This window comes from Papilio polytes, unplaced genomic scaffold (assembly GCF_000836215.1).
Source record: "Papilio polytes unplaced genomic scaffold, Ppol_1.0 DF824047.1, whole genome shotgun sequence".
Classification (NCBI taxonomy): domain Eukaryota; kingdom Metazoa; phylum Arthropoda; class Insecta; order Lepidoptera; family Papilionidae; genus Papilio; species Papilio polytes.
Window position 1 is genome coordinate 3,155,550 of NW_013525157.1, and position 23,672 is coordinate 3,179,221.

Below are 23,672 nucleotides of genomic sequence, written 5' to 3' on the forward strand. Positions count from 1 at the left end.
GTATGAACAGCTTCATACAATCCCATACGTTCTATTTTGACACATAGTTACCGCCTAGCGTTTTCGCGTCCGTGCGAACGCTCGCTAAGGATTTAAATTGTAACACTTCGCGGTATTTTCGTGATATCTTTTAACGGGACTTTAGTCAACGAGAGCGCACGTCCACTATGTCATTGAATATTTATAGGACAACACAAATGTTAACTGTTAACTCATACTAGACAGGTGTTTTGTAGGATTTCCAAGAAAATTCTACACGTTATCACACTTTCCTCATTCTAATATAAGTCAGGGAATTAACATTGGTATATTAGAGACAAATAAACTCTTCAAAGCGGCTACCTACTTGAAGCTACGAAGCTACATGGTAAACACAAATACAATTATGCATTAAAATAATTTAATGAACAATAATCTGCTTGCAAGAATCTTTAAACAATATCACAAAGTGGTATTTTTATCGTGGCCGCGTTTTGAAAGTAGTTTTCGAAGGACGTTCTTGTTTTGTCGAAGGGATGGAATTCCAAAAGTCTCAGCGAATTGATAATTAAAGAATTTTGTTACAGCGATGTACCGTAAGATTATTTAAATTTAATTAAATTTAACAGCTATTTGTCATTAGGCACATCGTGTATATTTACTGCATAAAATATTATCTGTTACATACTTATGCTCTAACATATAACACAAAAAATTTAATAATTACTTAGTTAATAAAAATGTAATTATGAATTAATCTCTCCCTATACCTTTATTTATCTCTACATTAGCTTTCGCCCGCGACTCCGTCCGCGTGGAAATAAAAATAAACAAAAGTGAGCCTATGTGTTCTTCCAGACTATCCTCTATATTTATACCAAATTTCATTGAAATCCGTTCAGCCGTTTAGGCTACAAACTCTAACAAGCATCCATCCATCTAAACTTTCGCATTTATAATATCAGTAAGTAAGTATTGCATGTATAATTATTTTCCTAACTTCTGTGTGTGCAAAGTTATAAATAAAATGCACTAAACAAGACTTTATAAGTAAGTGGTTATAATAGTGGATGCAATTAAGCTGTGATTACACAATAGAGCAACGACTGAGCGATGAGGCTAAGCCAGCTAATGCCGTATTACCGTAATCTGCGACGCCGACGACTGCTGCTCACTACCTGCCATGCATACTCTGTCATACTCATTAGATCTGTAGTACATCGATACGAAAGAGAACCGAAATCGAAGCGAAACGTAATACATGAGATATGAAAACGTTGTAGGTAAGTACCTTAACAGTTTGCTATAGTAAAAAAATGTGTTCTCTGTATTTCCAACTAGCTTCTGCTCGCGACATCGTCCGTGGGAAATAAAAACTAATAAAAAAGTATAGCCTACGTTAGTCACTGATAACAAACTTTTTAATAGTGGATTTTTAAAATCGACCCAGTTACTTTTAAGTTATTTTATTACATACAGAAATACAAACCTATAATAATATAATTGTAACAATGGTATTACATTTGAATACTTAGTCTAGAGATTACAAACAGAAATGGGGAATGGCGCGCTTTAAAAACTCGTAATTGACATGACAGCTGTCATAGGGAGGGAACGTATCGTCTATCTTACCGTCGGTCTAGTGTTGTGCACCGGAACAATATTTTCTTCTCAGTATTGAGCTATACGAAGAAATTAATAAAAATGATTTGAATAAATATTAAAGTTGTTATACATAAATTTTCCTTTTTCTCTTGTTATCTAGAATTCACAGTAAATGCATATAAAACGAGTAAACATCGTTACACTAAGTGTAATGTTATTCCATTTGAATTGTATCATTGTACGAAAATAACTTCTCCCGAGAAGTAGAGTGTAGCGAGTCTGTAGAGATGTGTACCTAATGGATCATAAGAATGTTATTCCATATTTGAAAGGTAATACGCTATCGCGACACGAGATTATGCTAAGGAATGCACTATAAAAACACTATTCCTATGTCAGGTGATCTACAGACTGGGCCTTGTTTGCCGCTGTAATAAAACAAAGATAAGGCCATATCAAACACTGACGCTCCATGGCCTGAGTTGACAGAATACTGTCATTTTCATAATTATGTGTACGTTTTTCGTCTAAGTCTTTTGATGTAGTTACCTGGTTCTTTCCCTTTTAAAATATAAAGATTGAGGTCTATGTGGATACTGCTAATTATCACCGTTTGGGACAATTAACGCTATGGTTCCAGTCACTACCATATCAAGTTGTTTCCTTCCGGTATAAAGTCGGAAGTACCCTGATATGGCTAGTGGCCGAATCAAGACCTCACTTTCAAATTGGCCGTAGTTTATTTACTCAATAAATTTATGAGCTAAGATAATGTATTGTCTAAATGTAGATTTGAGTCTATATAAGACGGCGATGAATCTTAGGATTTATTACTCTGTCTTCAGTTTATGTATTAACGTTTAATTATTACCTTGCTATTTACAATAAACAACTGTTTTCCGGGTAACGATCTAGTAAACATACTAGTTGATTAACCGGAAAACTTTTATCCGGATAAAGTGAAGGGATAACGGAATGTCCGGGTGTGCGTCGCCGCACCGGACACCGGGTAGCCTTGACAAGGTGCGTCCGGCGCGGCGACGCACCGCTCGAACGTGACTAGGGCACGTATTGAACGCAACTACGACAACGCTGTGTTGCACTATACACGATAAAATCGCAAATAAACAATATTCGATTGTTTATAGACTTTATTTCCTTATGAATATAATTTACTTAACTATAATTGCTTTTGTACAAAAAAAGAGGAACGGAGTAAGGCTAAATCAAAAAGACGACGTGTAATTGTCAAATCTTCGGCATAGATACTGCCTAAAATGCCTAGGAAGGCAGACTTGGTAGTTTTAATTTTATAACAATTTAAAATCCACAACCTCGAACCATCCGATTCATGTAAAATAGCAATAATCTTCAACAGAAACAGTTTACAATAAATAAGATATAAGAATCTACCTCTGAAACCTTGATCGGCACAGACTTGGATTCATTCATCTGTAAATACATCGCGTAAACTATAAAACTCATTCGTGGCCTAGTTAAACAACGAAAGCGAAAAGCAGACGCACATCCCGATCAAAAGAAATACATGATAATGTGAACACGACTCGCTCCCGCCAGTTATAATGGAGTTTGGAACGTCAGCGAAACTTATAAACAAAATTCGTTCATAGTTCTGAATACGAAAACACTTCATTCAACTGTACTCGCCGAGTTATAATAAGCGTACTGACCGCACAAATATCAATTCTGATTAATTCATGTAAAATATTCTATTTACAAGAATTTATTTATTTAGTCTAAGAGCTTAATATGTTAAGAAACGATTAATGGGTGTGTAACAGACGCAATTCGATTGAAAATCGAGGTTTACGTTACATAAGAATTTATTACGAAATTAATAATATTAATGATTTCTAATAAATTAGTAGATTACTACAATTAGCGAGTGTAATGTTAATCTCAATTCTACGTGAGTTTAGTTGTGTAAATAAAAACAGTTCATAAACTTATTGTAATTGTTGTTTATCACTTAATATCAAATCATTGTTTATTAATTGCTTAAGATGTTAAAAAGCGACCTAAATAAACCAATATAAATGTGTCAGTTAAAGATGAGGGCGCCAGTGGAAGCCAGCAAGGTATTATAAGATTCAAACATTGTCGAAGCTCAGGGTTAGATCCGAGTGCCATGCAGGTGTCTGCCAGTTTTGGACTCGATGCTGGTTTTTTTATTACTACGGAAATATGCATTGAAGTAAAATTGGACCTGGTGTGTAGAGCTCTGACTTTTCGGCGAACCTCCCGCGGATAGTATTTTGTTTTATGCAGCATTTTGAACGATATCAAGAGCGGTTATAAAGTTTGGATAGCACTGTAGTTTGGTGTCGCAAACCGGCGGCAAGGCGTCGCGGCACGATGTATTCCGAGCCAGCTTTCATCGCTCCTCTCGCATCGACCGACGGAAACAACGCGTTAATTCCCGTCATAAAATCACTTTTAGAATTCGGCTTATTTACTTGTTTTTTTTTTAGTTCCATGATAATTTTAAACGCCGCTCCGAAGCCAATTAGATCACGTGAAAACGAAAAGGCTCGGGCGGTTTAACGATAGCTCTGATGTACGAGTTTTTTATGTTTTATTCTTATTTTAATATCAAGAGTTAATGCTGGTATAGTTTGTATACAATTGTCCACACTAGAACAGCTTAATTGACTAACTAATCAGACGACAAATGATATTTATTTGAACAAACGATATTTATAATTGTTTATAAATTAAATTACATGGGAAGGTAACTTATTTTACTCTGATTTCTATTAATAATCATATAAGTGTTATTCAAATTGATATAATCTTCTTCTTTTTTAACTAATTAATTAATTGGAAATAAACAAGGTTTTTCGATACAATATTCTAGTATTTATTAGTACTTGGTATATTCTAATTGATGCTAACCTTTAAACTTAATTATACTGTATGCATAACGAGTCCAGACAAGCGTTATAACAGACGTTTTTATGGACGCAAAAAATCTATTGCCACAATGTTTTGCTTTGTATTAATGTTTTCATTTATTTCCTAAGTTAATTTAAATAAAAAAAATCACTAACAGGAATGGAAGTGTAGAATATTTTAGATGCATAGAACACATTGAATTGATCATTAAAAATACAAAAAAGTTAGTGAGATTAGATTATCTTAAATTTTTATTAACAGATTTACTTAGATCCCTTTTCCATGAAATACAACTACGTCTGCTATAGGCAAATCTGTATTCCTCCAAATATTTTTATCATCCGTCATCTCAGTCATGACTCCCTTCTTGATCGTCACCTTTGACACAAACCATCCCTCTCTTTTTAGGTCTACCTCTATCGGTATACCCCTGTGTAAGGCTTTATTAAAAAATATTATTATTACCTGTAGGTGTGGCAGGTGCTATAGTCTGTGGCGCTGTGGCCTGTGCGAGCATGGTCTCCGCGCTCTGCGCTGCGAGCGTCTTGCGTGGATCCTCCCATGTCGTCGTCTTCGTTATGTGACTGGAAAAAAACAATTGAAAATTAATTACATTGTATTATAACAACTAAGCACTTATTTATTCTACAATTAAAAGGAACATGAATAAAAATGTATGAAGATTGACAAGTCTTTACAAAGCATGTAGACTGAGATGAAATAAATCATCCTATTCTTATCTATCTGATCATTGTGATAAGGTTCCTTGTTTGTATTACCTATTTAAACTATTATACACGAGCTGTTGCCCGCGACTACGTCCGCGTGGTATTAGAAAACATACAAACTATACAAATTACAAAAAGTTACGTATCTTTGTTTTATATCTGTGTCAAATTTCAATAAGATATGTTAAACCGTTGCAGAATGATCGAGTAAACATTAAAAAACTAAATTAATGAATCCCAGGGGAACCGTAACTATTCCCTGGATAAAAAGTAGCATATATGTTCTTCCAGACTATGCTCTAAACCTGTGCCAAATTTCATAGAGATCCGTTCAGCCGTTTAGGCTACAAACGCTAACAAACATCCATCCATCCATCCATCCATCCATCCATCCATCCATCTATCTATCTATCCATCCATCCATCTAAACTTTCGCATTTATAATATTATAAGTAAGATTAATTCAAATCACAAAATTATCAAACATTTTGAATTCATTCAATACTCTTTTTGCATAATTAGCAAATAAATGTAAGTAATTATCGTTACCAAGAATTCGTCACTAATAACTCATTAGACACAATGCAATTTCAGTATTGTTGCAAAACGTGCACTTGTTTCCCTAAACGCATCGATTTACTTAATAAAGTAATGGTTATAATCATTTTAATGTGGAAAATTACACTATACTGAGTAAGTGGGAAATAAATGAACACGTATTGTGGTCGCACTAACACTCGACCGAATGCCACGTAAATAAATAATAATGATTATTTGTTTTAAACATATAGCTACTCCATACTTAGGGCTAGTAAGAAATGCTAAACACTCATCTTATTGATATTAAAAATACAAAATTCTAGATGGATGGATGGACGTTTGTACGGTATAATACCATACAAATTTTATGATGGCTCAGAATACCGCGCAAGGTGCGGTACAAAACAAGCTTTTTTTTTACCCACCTACCTGGCTCCCACTTCTCAAGACACGCTAACAATTAGCCACGAGCGGCAATAACATTTGAATCCCATGATACAGCTCGCTGACTACAGATGTTATATACGTCTATTGCGAGCCGAATCTTCCTGTTTAGCGGTCGACGTGACCGATTCGCAGAGCCGGACGCAGTGAGCAACGTGCGCTGAGTGCGCGACCCACTGAGCAAACAGCCACGGCCATCATTACCGCCTCTTTTACTTTCTTCACGCCGAAAGTAGGCGCTAGTGACGTCAGCACTCGGCCAAAACTTTTATTAATCTATCGCGAACCAAACTTTCCGAAATATTATATGTATTCCAACTTTTCAATAAAAAGCATTACAATATACAAAAAATAGGTAAATTCAGATATAAAATACCTATCAATACTTCTATATAATTCGGTAAAAGAAACTCGAATAGCAGATATTATAACAGAGAAAAAGACGAAACAAAAATTCTACACATACGAAAAATGACCACAAAGTGGATTTATAAAGTTACATTAGTGTGCCTCTAATGTAAAAGATAAGGAAAATGTTTTGTATTGGAAAGCGCGAGAGGGCGTCACCGAGATGAATCGATTTGCACGGCGCGGTAATGAACTTGGCCGCACTATCAGCCGCGCCCGATGTCACGGTGGAGAACACCTGCCTTACCTTTTCTTGGTTTTTGTTATAGTTGCAATTCACAAACCATTGATAAAAAATATAGTACCTAGTAACTTAACCAATTAAGTCTAGAAGTAAACTGAACTTTAGTCACATAAAACCCTTAATAAATGGAAGAACAACGTCTGTTGCACGAATGGGCTTGATCATCCGTTGGACTAACGACCACACTGCATACTAATATTATAAATGTAAAAATTTAGATGCATGCATGGATGTTTGTTAGTTTGTAGCCTAAACTGCTGAACGGATCTCAATGAAATTTGGCATGCATGTAGAGGATAGGCTACTTGGTTTTGTTTTTTTTTTAACTACGCAGACGGAGTCGCGGGCGAAAGCTAGTAATTCGTAATTTTAATGTATAATATATACTGTAAGACAAATAAATGCAACTGCAAAACAAACGCAAAATATTAACATTCAAAAATCACATTTTCTTGAAGAACGCCGATATGCATACGAAGGTAATATCGGATTACAATCTCGTGCGTTACCCAAGTGCAAACAAGTCGGACTAAACATTAAAAACAAATAAAACCCGAACAAACGTGTTTAAATTGACATTACATGTAAACATCTTAGCTGTATATAGTCTCGTTTGTCATAAAATATAGAATAATCATACTTTTCTCTAGTTAGAAATACTTTAAATGCAAATAAATATTATGGACATGCCAACTGGATGCGATTATTGCAACGTCGCTAAAATAGATACGGTAATATTTTGTAGCTGCCACGATCAAAACACGCAATAAGTAAGTTTACACTATAATAACTTTTTGACTAATTTATACGATAAATAAAACAAATAACGACGCTTGCGAAGTTCTTGTTTTTGCATTAGCGCTTAGAAAATTACAGTCCAACATCATTCTTCACTTCAAGTTTATTTTTTTATCAATGGAATTGAACGTAAGTTGTTGAGGAATTATGATTCTATTTTATCGAGTCATAATTCATATCCATATAAAGCTGATGTGACATTTAAAAAACATATATTGCAATAAAGCTATTGCGAAGAACTAACATGTTATTTCCACCTTGCAGATAGTCGCTGGATTACGATGGCGATCGACTTTCATTTTTTATATGGCCGTGGAAGCGCCTGTGGAAATAGGGACCAGAGAAATGACGTGCGGCAAACCTCTAAGTGGAAATTAAGTCTAAGACTCTACTTCTTTGCTCGTAATATGTTTTCAAGATTAACTCAATAAGAAATCACAACATCCTCTTCATATTGATATAATATTAATATTATTAAATACAAACTATTGCTTGGCTACAATCCCACCGGATATTATGTGGTAACTGAGGTAATGTGAAACCTAGACCTGTCTTATTCATATATTCTATTGAATGAACATACATCAATACTATGAAAATATAATGATCCTTGTGTACAAAGATCGAATAATGTTTGAATACAAGTCTGCAATGCAAAGTTATTGTTATTTTCATTATCATCAAAAAGAATGGAGATAACATATTGTATACAGGTGTTACTAGTTGCCTAATAGCGTATAAATGCGATATTAGTTCGCAGTATTTGCAACATTAGTTAGCGACAGTATCTAAAAGCAACCGGTTATTTGCACAAACCTAGAAACTATACCGAAGTATTAGGTTTACGCAATATTGGCTAGTTATCCTGCGAATTTCTTTGTCTACGTCTTAGTAAAAGTTTAAAATTGACATCTAAAAAGTTTCATTAAAAACGATGACAAATCGAAAGTACTGAAAGATATTGAATTGTAGTGAATTTTCCTTTAATATTTTTAATGGTTTGACAAATGTTAAAAACGTATAAGATAATTGAATTATAAATAGGTTTCCAAATAATTTATTTCAATCACATTACCCCATGGCACTAAGGAATTCGTATGAAAGTCAACGAGGCGCCAGCCGCATAACTGTCCCACGAAAAGCAGTCGCTGGCGTCATTAGAAGTTGAAACACCTAAGTAAAGTTCATCCCGTACATATTAAAATGCAATATTCAAATTGTGTGGCTGTTTTTGAAAGCGTACGTACAGTACACGTTGCCACGTGACAGCATTGCAGAGTTGCGGGGAGGTCAGCGCGGGATGAGGGGTCGCGGGGGACACTTGGGGGAGCTGCGGGGGGAGGGGGAGGTGATGCGGTCGCGTGTGTAATTACAGAGCAGCCCGGCGAGTGCCGCTGCCGGCTCACGTTGCATAACACCGACCGAACTGTTATACAAGGAGAATCGCACCTATCGTGTTTGTACACAATCACATTATTTACTCACACCCCGCACTCTTCGCGGAAAACAACATGTAAACTGCGTCGCGCAAGTCACACGACGAACTCGATTATAATGGTTTATACCAGTGAAGTAGGCCAGTAGTACACAAAATCAGTCCTGGCATAACAACTGGCGCCAGTGAACCCATGATATATTGTTATAAGTAGCTGTCATAAAACCCACACTAATGTATATCCGGGAAAGATTAAAACTACCTTAATTGCTAATTCAATCAAGAGTTTATCGACATTATGAATCTATTCGCGTTATAAAAGTGAGTCAATTGTTATTGAGTAATATAATTAGAAATGTATGTTGAATGATCTCAAACAGCTTTCAAAGGACGTAGAGCTTGCAACAAGGTCGACCGCTTTGGTTGCTATATCAGAATCAAAGTGACGGTGTACAATGGTACGCAAATACAGGATGGATACGCATAGGATATCTCACGAACAATCGCCAGATGACAAGGTGGGTTGTGTAAGATCATGTCTTTCTCTTGCGGCAAGGCCTTCCACTCTTTCACAATAGCGGTTGCAGTTTCTCGATAACACAGATGTCAACCGGTGCTCAACAAAGAACACAATTATAACTAAGCACTCTCATATATGGTGGTTATTTATATTAGAGAAAGATATTATGATAAAGAATTACACACACGTTGTATACCAATGAAGTACATATTAGTTATATAGTATTTGTTTTTTGCTATTTAGGGCGAGATCAAAAGATAACCAGCTTTTTAGAAGAAAGGATTATGAGAGATCACATTAAAATATCCTAGAGTGTGACTTCAAGGTTCCCGAGATCCCCAAAGGAACAACCGGGACCTAGTAATTATTGCACAAAATTATTTAACTAATCGGTTCCGCTTTTCAGTTAGATCTGTATAGGAGAAATATAATATTAAAAAGGTTCACATGTATGATTCCTTTGATTTACTAGTTTTATTATAAATAACAAGTAAAGGTAACAACAATTTTTTATTCAAAACACAAAGAAGTTTACCGTCATCATTACGTTTAATAAATAGTGACAATATAACAAATATCAGTATGAATATGAAGGAAGAATATAATCGTCATAATATAAGGTTGTCGATCAACAAACGGTTTATTTCCTACATGCCGTACTATTGTTCGTAGTCAAGTTTTCAAAATATAATTTATTTTCTACATAAACAGTAGTAGTCATAAATGGGAAGCGAGGAGCGCTAAAATGTCACCGTAGTCATTCAACGGGAGCGAGGAGCTCTAAAATGGCGCTGCGGGCACCGGATGAGAGTCACATGTCGCACTCGCATCCGCCACTCACTGGCCACTGCGTAATTATATTAATTTTAAGGTGTCTCTTGCACTTCCCGGATTTAAAGCAAACACTCATTCGTTTAATGGCCAAGCAGTACCTAAGTGCGAATTTTACATAAAAGTCTACACTAAGGGACATAACTAAATACCAATGAATGATACTGAATGCTAAAGTTTATTACTTACTTCAATAAATAATATCTTGCCGATTACTAAAACGATATTTAAATATGTAACAGCATCACAAATGATAAGGAAACGAAACTCTAAATTTCATTCTGTCAGATTGTATGCGGCGCATACAAAGCTAAGTATTTTTATTCTTTTACTTCCTGTTTCATGAAAAGTGAATCGAATACATTGAATAAATAATAGTAAAAGTATCAAACAACATAGAGAACACCGACCGCCGACTAACCTCGAAACAAAGAAGCTTATTTACTCTTCGTAATCGATTACGCAATCTTAGTAATCGACCGCCATCATGTGCTAACATGACTCCAGTATCATCAAAATATGAACTCATGAACGTAATATTCGTATCGCACTTAAGTAAACCTAATAAGTACTTTTAGCCCTAAGAATAGACAATAATCTAATTACGAGTAGAAATACTAAAGGGATTCGTTATAGCTTATAGACTAAATGTTATTCTAATACAACAAACATAAGTGTAAATAAATGTTGGACGACTGTTGTGTGCAGAGTTCAATTGGTTATGATGATCGCCAACCTTCAATAGGACCATGGGGACATGGTACCAAGAGAAGTAATACATAAAATATAACTTACAACCCTACAATATACAGAAAATATCTTGACATGTTTTATTCAGTAGGTTTAATTATTTCATTCAATCATCTTTGTGCTAAATTAAATAACACCATTTATATGCTTCCTAATTATGGATTGCGTTAGTTTCTTATTGAAATTAAGAAAACCCAATAACACTTGTAGCTGGCACATTTACATGTAAGACATTGCTGTTGGCAGTTCAACATAATTAAGAAAAATACAAACTATAATTGAAATAACAATTCGGACATTCACCCGATCAATTAAAATGAAAAAAAAAGTTACATTTTTGATATTTTATCTTTTCTAACAGTACCAAATTCTGTTTTAAAAGGTTTCCCTTGTATGTATGTAAATTATAAATGATATAAAATCGATTACAACAATGTGTGTGCTTGAAAGCGTTTCAAAAAACCATTAAGAGTACGAATAAATAATGAAATAAGAACGAGGCCAGTGGCCATTGCCCAGGCCCGATCGACGTGTTGTACCGATGCATGTCGTGGCATACACTACCCATATATAAATCACAAGAACTCGTTTATGCAATCAGAGCTCACCGAAAAATGCTACAATTCCAAACTTTTAACAATGCAGTCAGAAAAAGTGGCCCGTGTTCCTAAAACTGAACGCCTTTCTTGAACACTTGTTGTTACCTTATAAGGCGGCAAAACTGCGGCGGTTTCGGACCTGGTAGCGCCCAATATTACGACATAAATATTTCTCTAATTACACTGATTATGTTTTATAAAAACCAAAACTTTATATACTCACTACTCCAATTAAAAAAATGTAACAAACTCTTCCGACTGTGTCCCTGATAACAGGGGATACGAATAAGTATCATCCTGTTGAAAATAAAACTGTTTATGGGCACTATTTATCTATTTCCATCTTCCTCATTGTCTATACAAGTAACAGAGACAAAAAGATATTTACGGTCACGACCTTTGACTGTGAATTTAATGTTCAAGATCTACCTACCTTACTTTTTTATTTCAAGAAAAGATGAATCATAAACGATCTAAAAAGATAATCGACTTATTAAAATATTAGTCAGCGTAACAATATTATTATTGAATCAATTCGTAAGTTCCCAGAAAGCTGCATTGAGGAAAATTATTTTAAATAAAATAACAGGATACTGATAGAATAAAAAATAGAGAAAACTGCCTTAAGAAAGAGATGATTAATTTTGTAGTATAACATTACATTCACTGCCTATTAACATTAAATTAAAAAAAATACCATTAATTTCTTCTTCGGTGCACTTTCATCTATTACTTAACTATTATGCAACATTGAGATTATGTATTAAACAATTAAAAATACTGCTTTTAAATTGTCTTTATGTGAATACTTTTTTAACAATCGTACGTATCGTAGTATGGTCGCCGTCCGTAGTCCCCTTACTATATTCATTGAAGTTTCTATCGTTTAAATTGGAACGATTGTAGTTCGTAGAGATCTCAAAGTGATTTAAATGAACGATGATAGTGCTCCGTAACAATCTGATGGATAAATGAACCAATTCTGGCCGTGAGTCATTCATTCACATGCATACGCTTTACTGAGAAGCAAATTTTATTTACGCTCACAGAATTCTAAAGATGACAACATACGATTCGGAGCTACAACTCTTTATTTATCATCAGTATTTTTAAATATCAAAACTACACACATCTTGTATATACAGATTTATTAGATTACGACAAATTTGTCTAAGATTATCATGATCTGTGAGCCTAGGGTATTTCTTCGCGTATGTTTTTAAGCATAGGGCATATCGTAAAGGTATCAGCGAGGCGATCTTTGTGACATTTTCACGGCTTCCACACGATGGATCGTAGGTTTTTCACCGACAAACAACATGGCGGAGACGGCGTTCTAAATTTGAATCTCGGACGAGTCGGCGCTCGCGTACGTAAATAAACGCACACACAAGCAATCAGTAACACTATACAAACGGGAGCAACGTGTAACGCTTATATTATAACACCGGCTATACGTCACACAATTTCCTTTACTGTAACACTTTTAGGTGTCATAATGTGTAAAACTTGCGTCTATTTACCTACGCGAATGGTCGAAATTGATTACCGAAAATGCAGTGACTATATTATTGTCTACAAACACATTCTAACGCGCAATACCCACACAAACAGAAGTGGACGAAAACGACTCAGTGACGCATCGACTTCCGGCCGATGATTTTATTACGGGATCTACTGTACTGTTCCAGCCAAACTGTGGCACAAACATAGTTACAAAATTTTCTTTACAAATTCACAATTATTTATATGACAAAAAGATTTAAAGCTATCTTCATTTGACTTCATTCGAGACAGCCAGATGTTTTTAGCCACGTTTTAGCAAATAATGATCTAATTAAAATAAATGTAACACTCAAATGAGTGCTATTAACATGCTGTTGAGACTATCGTTTTAAGAATACGTTTCATAATAGGTTTATGTGGTTTCGTTGGAGAATTCTGGCGCCAGCGCCAGTCGAGGCACGCATAGCTCGCGCCTCGCTGTTGATTCTATAACTATTTCGTCGGCTTATCCTTTATCAGAAAAAGAACAATGATTAGAACGCGTATTTGATAAAAATTAGCACATAGATAAGGAAAGTGATTTAATCCGAAATTAAAACTGTTTTTAATTGTGTAGTAGCAAAAAAATCCAAACATGCTTTGAGCAAATATTAATTACAACAATATTTGATTAAATAATATTATCGAAGCGGATATGTTACGAAATAGACTTTAAAGTTTTTTTTCGAATGCGTGTTGGATTGTCCATAGACTAATAACAGAAGCTTTAGTTATCAGGTCATTCACTGAGTTAGCTTTTAGTAAAACTTTCCCTGCATTTCTTTGTAAATATTTACTACAAATAAGGAAACAGTTATTTCGAAACAAGTTAATAAATGGCAACACTGCACATTTTAAATGCTGCATTTTTTAAAATTGACAACCGGATTGGTAATGTGAAGAGTTATGACCGCATGCTGTGCAAAGTTGATTTTGGCTGAATTCCATTTTTGAAAAAAAAAAATTTAAAGCATTTTTAAATTGACCATTAAGTCGGTTTCCCTATTTTATTTATAGATTTTTTATAATTAATTATATTATTGACAAAACTGTATATTACATTTAAAAAAAATGTCTGCACAATGTTTGTTACGAATCTTATATCGGACAACCAGTAGCGAAGTTATGACGTAACATGAATAAATAAAAAATAAAAAAGGAACATACAGACGATTTGAGTACCTTCTCCTTTTTGAAGTCTGTTAATAATATGATATAGTCGATGAGTACGTAGTAGGACGGAGGTGGCGAGGTGGCGAGGTGGCGAGGCGAGCGGGGCTTGCGCTGCGCAGACCAGTCGGCCTTGCGGCTAGGTGGTCCGCCTCTCGCTTACAGAGGTTAACAACATGTTTTTTCAACTAACTTTAGAAAGTACCAAGATATGAGCCAGTCGCGTTATCTCTAAGAAATTATATGCCGACCATCTAGCACTACAAATAAAGATTAACTACAACGACCTTTTTTAATATATTTATCCGTCTTTTACTTTAGAACTGCGTTTTAGATTCAAGAATCGATTAACGCAGGAGTTTAAGGAAGAAAATTCTAAGAGACTGGCTTATCAATACGAGAACCAATACTGTGGGACCTAAAAAGACAAGATTTATTATTTACAGCCAGCGCCAATCCTCCTAGAACTGCTGACTAAAAAGGCTATTGTTTTTGTTGCTATCGAGCTAAACTTTGTTCCTTCCTTTATAGATAAAAATTATTTATTATTCTTTTATTATGTTCTAATATAATTATGAGAAATATCAATGTGACAATCAAATCCGGAATAATGGTACAAGGATGACGACGCATGATGAGTTAAACTGGAACTGCAGAATCCGGGCATTAAGACCGCGCTAAAATCCTTCGCACTGTACTATTCCTAGAACGGTCTCCGTGACCACAGCTTCTTAGACTAAAGGTCGATCGACTTCTATTACCATCGTATATGTACTAAAACTGATTGGTAATGTTAGTGTCTATCAAAGTGATTAAGCGAACGAAAATTTGATTCTAAGTCGTTCGAAAAAAAAATGAAAACCGCCCTCTTTGTTGTTTTGTTTATGATTATTGATAAACATTTGTCTGTGGTTTTGTTTGATACTATCGCTTTTCAAAGTAGCACGTAATGAACATATATTTAGAACTGGTAATGAAGTTATTTGTAAAAGGCTCGTAAAATATTTTGGGAAAAGTGGTAATAAACGTCACTTTAGAAACGTGCAAAGGGTGCCAGTGGCAAACTACGTCAATCATCTGACGTAGCGGAAACTCGCTCCAGAACTCTGATATCACTTAATGACTATATTTCGGTCAAATTATATCTAGGAATAGAATTACTAAAATATAACGAACAGCCCACGGATAAAAGAAAAACAAAATTTATTGATTTATGCAGTTATCAGTTAATAGACAACTAGAAGTACTTAATGATGTCAACGGATTAGTATAGATTTTAAAATATAGAATAGAACAATGTGTAAAGGTAAAGTAAGTTACTGAGTCCGTTCTATTTAAAGACGATTAACTTTAGTATCTAAAGGTTAATGTAAATATCTCGAGTTGCATTATTACATGTCGAAGACTAAGGAAATAAAGAGGAGTGTATACGAGCCGTTTGTTCAGTGTCTAACAATGCCCTATGCACGTAACCATTAAATTGTAATAAACATCCACCCACTGCTAAATCCGCAGCGTTTCTAAACCATACACAGCTACAAATAAGTCGCGAACGGCATTGTAGGGTTATTAAGTCGAAACTGAGTCACGGCGGTCATGTGGAGATCTGCGCCCTATAATTAGACGTTAATCAGAAAAAGGCTGGACACGGTACATGTGGCCGGCGCCAACGGAAATCACTCTGGCACGAATATCGTACCTAGTGTTCTCCTCAATCATATGGCCGCGTCGACCGTAGTGGCCGCAGTGCGAGGTGGCCAGGTCTTACAGAGCGGCCATTGAGCGGCGCAGGAAGCTGTAATGGCCGCTGGCGGGTGCTCCTGCACCGGATTCGCGGGTCGCCAGCGGAAACTTTATACGTCCGACGTTCACTCATTCGTTCGTACTACGCCTACGAATTTAATTGTGTTTTTGACATTATACTTCAATTAGGTCATCGTATTTTTAGAACATAAATATCTAAATAGATCTTATTCATCTTACGACACACGTCAGTATCGATTGGTGTAAATAAAATTCAATGAAACGCACAATGACAAGAAAAGAATTGAATTTAAAAGTAGCATAAAGTCCGCGAACTTAGGTCAAGAGAACTAACTGGCAGTATAGTAGAACTATGAGCGTATTGTAGTGCAGCGTGCACCGAGGCTACTGTCCTCAGCGCCGGTGGACTTTGGACCGAACTGTTTGTATGCACGTCTCGTTCCTTCATACGGCAGCATGTTTCGTCTCACTTGCACCCGGCCCCCCGCGCCTCAATCGTACCTTTAGATTCGTGTCGGTTAACCTTTTTCTGTCTCTCCATTGGGAAGGTGGCATTACTAACCATTAAACTTTTCTCCTGAGATATAAAATGAGTTTAGATTTAAACAAAGGAAATTTATGTATAGACTTATTTAAGTGTAATTTAATATAAGTAGAGATGTCCTGTCTCGGACACGACACGCCTGTCGGCAAAAAATGTATCCTGCACGCGATCTCAGAAACCTATAAGACTCATCCTGCGAACTCAGTGGAGATCAACGTCCGGAAGATTAATTTGGAATGTGATATGTCAACTTTCCTTTTCAATCAATACTAACCCAATGATGATATTTTGACTTGTTTTCATACATCAATGAAAATTTTTATCAAGATTACAATTTATAAAATGTACCTTAGAAATATATTTACGATATTTAAAGGTGATGACATAGTAAAATTTTAATCTATCATTTAACATTTAAAGTGAGAGACAGTGTTGACGCGCTGGTTGTGAAACCTCCAGACGAGCGGAGGTATGCACTCCGCCCTAAGATAGTAAAATGTCAGCTCAAATTTTCGTAACATTAGCTTCGCTCCTATCTCAATTGTTTGCAGCAAGGACGAAACGTGATATATTTCTGATTAATATTATTCTATTCCATAAAGAAATCTCAAAAGTTACTTATATAATTGACTAGACTAGGGTTATATTACTATTTATAATTTTGATTAGGTAAAACTGAGCCTATTCATGAATTATATCAATTATGATATTCAAATCTCCATTGTGCTCAACTCGTTTTTCAATACATTTTTTTTTTCAATATTTAGATGTTCAATGACGTTCTCTCCAATCGATTTACCTGCGAATGTTCACTCAGATAACATCCCGTTCGGGAAGCCCTGACTGACTCACAAAAACTTAAGCCCTTTACGCTTTAAAAAGGGATGTGCGGGTGGATTAGGTGTAACATTATCGCTAATATAAATATCAAATGAAGAATATATCCTTAAAAATAAATGTTATCTATAAGTTTTGCGATTTATTGATCTCAATACAAAATATTTAGGTTTGATTTAGTACTTTGTTTAAACTATTTTGTATTAGAAAGAATTGCAAATAATCATAGGCGCTAAAAAATTGCATGAAAACATAAAATTCTGAAACACACTTTATATATATTAGTGAGGTGCATCGTCGAAGCGATATCGATAAACTATCGAGAGATTACTGAACGATGTGCGCCGGTACCGAGAAATGCGGCGCGCTCTCAAAGGCCGGGGCGGAGTCGACATAAAAAAATCAATCCCTTTGTTACTAACAACTTAGGTGTACCGAAATAAAATAAAACAACCTGACCACGAACTGACGCTGGCCGCGCAGGGAGGCGCCAAACCGGCCACATAATTTATCGATATACTGAAGAGATGTTGTTCCCGAGATAACGACCGAGTGTCGTAGTTAATTACTGTAAACTACAATGCCTACACGACGACTGTTCATCGTTGAATTGGACACTTCACTATTTTTTGTTTTCCCAGACTAATTACAATATCAACTTTTGGCACTATGGCTTATTTTATTTCCCAAAATTTTTTATTTTCATCGTTTTCTTTGAAGTTTCTTGATAGACTTGTGTAATATGTACATATGGGTGTGTGCTTGCTTTGTTTCATTTATCAATGTTAAGTTTATCTATGAATACATGCACTTAAATGTATTGTCGACTATTGTTTTCAGTATTCCTATCTGTCGCCTTTGTCGTACGATATTTAACAAATCGACAATCACAGTATACTGCTATTATTATTATTTAATTCAAACTTCGCTTAAAAAAGTACCTATAATATTAATTACTAATCGAGAAAAAAATTGAAAATTTAAGACTGTAAGGAAAAAGAAGAAATTGTAACAAAAAACTGATTTCTAAATCAGGGCTAAATATAGGCAAGATTTGATTTCTTTACAAAATCTTGAAGCCCCTAAAAGTATAGATGGCTTACGAAGATAAATGACGGCTATACTCTATAGGAGCAAATCTTCAAGACACAAAGCCAGTCCCGCCGGGGAGAAGGTTGTGGAGGCTGCGCGGGGCTGCGGCGGCGCGGGGGGACGCAGGTTCGATTCCGAGAAGCCGCCGGCTCGGAGGCAGCCGCGGTAACATCACAGGCCGATACCTCGTTAACTGCGAGAGGTGAAAAACACACGGCGGATGCACTTTAAGCATACTCAATTAAATTTAAAAACATCGCCGCGCCTTATTATACTTCGCAGACCCTTCAATTTTATAATTACAGTTTGAGTTATAAGGTCTCGGATAATTTCGTTTGTAATGTCATATCATAATTTTATATTTAAGATTGATAACTTATATTTTCACGTTTAATTAAAATATAAAATTTTATGGATTCTTATTGGAGCTTCGTCTATTATAATCTAATAGCTATAAGTGACATGCGGCGCGGTGTTACAAAAAGATAAAAGATAAAGTAACAGAAACGAGTTTATCTTTATATTACTAATACAAGTGTATATATGAAGATTTAACAGAATATAATAAGAATTAACTAACAGCTACACCTGCTGAGAGCATCAAAGGAGTAGTATGTATAAATGGGACCGACTTCGCGCCGCCACGACCGCGTAAAGCGAGCGTCGTCTGCCGCGCTGTAATTTGATTTATGTAACAACAAAACTGGGCTAAACCGAGAACGGTAATCAACTCTAAACCAGCGTTTAGTTATCTAATTGCGGACGTGTGTGCACAAAGAAACAAAATATATATCATTTATATCAAAATGTCACATAATTTACATAAATTGATTTCCCAATCTTCCTTCTATAATGCGATGTTTAAACAAATAAGTACTTGTTACCAATTTTATTATGATAGTTCTCATTAAAAAAAATTGATTCCTCGTTCATTGCATTAATGGCATACAAGGCATCAGAATAGAAGCCTGTCTTAAATATTTTTTTTAATTTATGTAATGTATGCTAAGATTAAGTTAACTGACTGCGATATATTTATTGTGATCTACAAAAAGTCTGTAAACAGTGTTAAACATAGGACCAAAGATTAATTGGTTTCTTTTATTTGTGTTGTAATAACAGTAGACGTCGAGGCCCTTTGAGAGGAGACAGTATAACGAAAGCGACATTACGGTGAGTCGCGGAGCGGCGTCCGCTGTGCCGAAATAACCGCACGCGCAGTATTCAATGGGCAGGCGGCGCGGCGAGTGCGGGGTGTGGCGAAGGGGGAGGGAGGGGCGTCGCGGCGCTCGCGCCAGAATTAGACGTAAACAAGAGGAGCGAGGCGCCGCCACGACCGCGACGCCGACGTCCGCCCGCCGCCGCCCAGCGCCCAGCGCAACGTTAACTGGCAAAGCCCTTACTAACACCAAAGCTCGCGTTAATAGCACGAAAGCTCGCGGCAGTTAATTCGTTAAGCAGTATTTTAAAATGAAATTATAAACTCTTTCAAATAATATATAATGCTTAGGTTAAAATCTATGCAAACTTTTCATTGGGTAATCTTACTAACATTATAAATGTGAAAGTTTAGATGGATGGATGTTTGTTACGAAGATGGAGTTTGTAGCCTAAACGGCTAAACTGATCTCGACGAAATATGACATAGATGTAGATAATAGTATGGAAGGACAAATGGGCTACTAGCTTTTGTTTTCTTTAATTCCACGCGAACGAAGTTGCGGGCGTAAACTATATATGTTGCTTGATTATAGTAAACTTGCTATCTGTAAATTAGCTGAATACAGAAATAACAACAATAATGTCACACTGTAATAATGTAATAACTAAAGACATTATAATTAATATAGTTTATATCCCATAGTACTTATAGTTATTTCATTGCGAGGCGTAAATAAATCGATTGAAAAAGAGCATTTAGCGTTTATAATAACGATTAAACATAGTTTACGAGAACTGTTGCTATGTAAAATTCTCGCAAAGGCCTAGCGAAGCGACTTCCGTGCTAATGATATAATTGAATCAACAAAGTGAACAATAACTACACGCTGTATACATTAATGTTACTGGAGTATTTATTGTCGTATCAATATTGCTATCCCTTTTAATCACATTAAAAATAACAGAGATAACAAATTTATTTTACATGCATGATAACGTTTGGAAATTCACGTACCTAGTGTTAAAAATCAATTGCACACAAGTAATATTCAATTAATGTTGTTTACTTTATACAAGTGTAAGGTATTTTTTTAATATTTTTAGTTATAAATCGAGTTTGAAACTTGTAATTCGAGCGATAATACTGAACAATAGATTTAAAATTTTAAATTAAAGTTACGACGTTCTTTACAAAACAGGGCGCGGAAGCCAGTGGACTGTTCCTTCTACTTTTGGAGGTATTTGGATGGGTCTACGTTCAGCAGTGTGCAAACGACGATGATCATAGGATCCCAAGAAGTTATACAACAAAAAATTTAAACATCATCATAAGTAAACGTTTATAGATTCACTAGATTTAAATTTTCATGAACAACTAAAAAAATCAACATTCATACAAGACAATTTGCGTTCCTAGTCATGTTCACATAAATGAACTACGTTATATTAAAAGAAAATAAATATTCTTCTTATTAGCTTTCGCTCGCGACTCCGTCCGCGTGGAATTATATAAAACAAAAGTGAGTAGCCTATGTGTTCTTCCAGACTGTTCTGTAAGTCTAAATTGCGAAAGTTTAGATGGATGGATGGATGGATGGATGGATAGATGGATGGATGGATGGATGGATGGATGGATGGATGGATGGATGGATGGATGGATGGATGAATGGATGGATGGATGTTTGTTAGAGTTTGCAGCCTAAACGGCTGAACTGATTTCGGTGAAATTTGGTATAGATGTAGAGGATCGTCTGGAAGAACACATAGGCTACACACTTTTGTTTTTTTTTTAATGTGACGCTGACGGAATCTCGGACGAAAACTAGTTATTAACAAAACGATTTAATCTCCTATCTTTTTCCTATATTTCTACTAGTTCTTCATAGTGACTTATGGTAATACAAACGAGGAAGTGACACTTTGTATATAAAACCAGAAAGGACTTATATTTTGTTATAGGTCAAGGTTAAGATGTCGGAAATTATAACTTGACATTTATGACGTCACAAATCATTGCTAACCTTTTAAAACAATACCATCTTTAATATATGTTCGCACTCTTATAAAGACGGCAATATCTCAAAGAACCATAATGGATCATAAATACGAAGATTGATTTATCCTTTGTCGTACTCATGTAAATGCCACATTACAAAAAACCCTATCAGTATTCAAAAAATGATTTGCACATTACCAACAAACAGTGCTTCGTATGACTAACAGAGGGACATTCCAGCAGCCAGTAAACTTCAATAATTGAAGACTACAATTCGAAAACTATGTTTTTTATTACCGCTAAATTATATGAATTGCAGTGACTTAATAACAATTATTGCGTTATTATAAAATTATATCTTTTTTATTATCATTTCGATAAAGATAACGACAAAATGCAGTCAACTTCCGATGCATTTTAGTGAATAAAAATGTAACATGTTTACGCACACATGTGTGAACGTGGTTTATCATTAACCAAACCTCTTTTGCAACGGTTTGCTATCTCTGACTATCCTATTTAGAGAAACTTATAAATAGGAGCTTCTTGAATTACCTAAAAAAGAAAGTTCTACCATTATCTACAATACGTAGATATAAAAAAGTGTCGCTTTTAGAAAAGAATTGTTCTGCTTTGCTCGCTTCAGACGGTGTAATACCGTTCTTCCACATATAAAAACAATATTATCCATTTGTTTTGGTATTGATCTAATTTTGTTATTGGTTGAAGCGTTTATTTTATTGTTAACTTGCGTGGCCACTGCCTCTGCGACCTGAAGGTCGGTTTCTCATACGGACACAAGAACCGGTCGAATTCGTACTGATAGAATTGGTATATCACGAATGTGAATATAAATGTGTATATTTTTTATATTAAATTAATAAAATCAAGTATTTTACACCAGTCATAGCATCAGTTGGAGATGATTGGGACATAATTCGATAAAATACTAATTCCATGAAATCCATAAATTGAAGGTGGTATCAACTTACTGTGTTTCTAATTTTCTGCTTTGTTTTTTTAACAGAAGGGGGCAAACAAGCAGCGGGAACACAGAGGAGTTAATTAAATTCAGAAATTACTTTGCGTATCATATTGTAACGGAAAAGAAATAAACAGATTCATATAATAATCACTATTTTTTAATTAACAAAAACATTTCAACGAAACAATGGTTCCGTGTCTTGTGTATTGCAAAATGTGTTAGTAACTGCACTAACTGAGAGAAATGTCCGCTACACTAAAATGGAATAATGCTAGTTCTACACGAGGGCAAGAGCAGTAAATAGTGCAGTACTGTATTGCTGCTGTTTAGTTTCGACAGTAAGCGTTCCAGCAATCGCAGTATTGCACTGTACTAATTCACTGCTCTGTCCTCGTGTGAAACATAAGCATGAAAGGGGAACTTACGTCACCTTTAAAACATATGTAATTGGCGGTCTCTCGTTATTGCTGAGGCTAGCCTCATCGGGAGCCGACATGACGTTGCCCTAAGGCGCCTGTCAATGTACACACTTGACCCCTTTTGATCTCACAATTAGGCATGGAGATACTCTCAAGCATACTTACATACAATAACCTCCGTCGCCATTTGTAATCATTGATATGGGCGCAAAAAGGATATATAGATTTATTAATTTTAAAATATTATTTCCCTTACAGCAATAGTAAACTTATCATTTTTTATGTAACTAAAGCTTCCAGAAGATAAATTTTTATATTTGCCTTTATAGTATTGTACATAGTTGTTGCTCGCGGCTTCGTCT

General features: G+C 35.4%; 1 protein-coding gene across 3 annotated transcripts in view; it reads right to left on the bottom strand.

The window, feature by feature from the left end:
* Window positions 1-23,672, bottom strand: part of LOC106100562 (transcriptional coactivator yorkie) — a 37,509-nt gene that overhangs the window by 6,087 nt on the left and 7,750 nt on the right. For all 3 annotated transcript variants that reach the window (XM_013279443.1, XM_013279442.1, XM_013279441.1), the window contains exon 2: window positions 4,966-5,084. In XM_013279443.1, coding sequence (XP_013134897.1) covers window positions 4,966-5,084 — 119 coding nt within the window. The remainder of the gene's footprint in view (window positions 1-4,965; window positions 5,085-23,672) is intronic.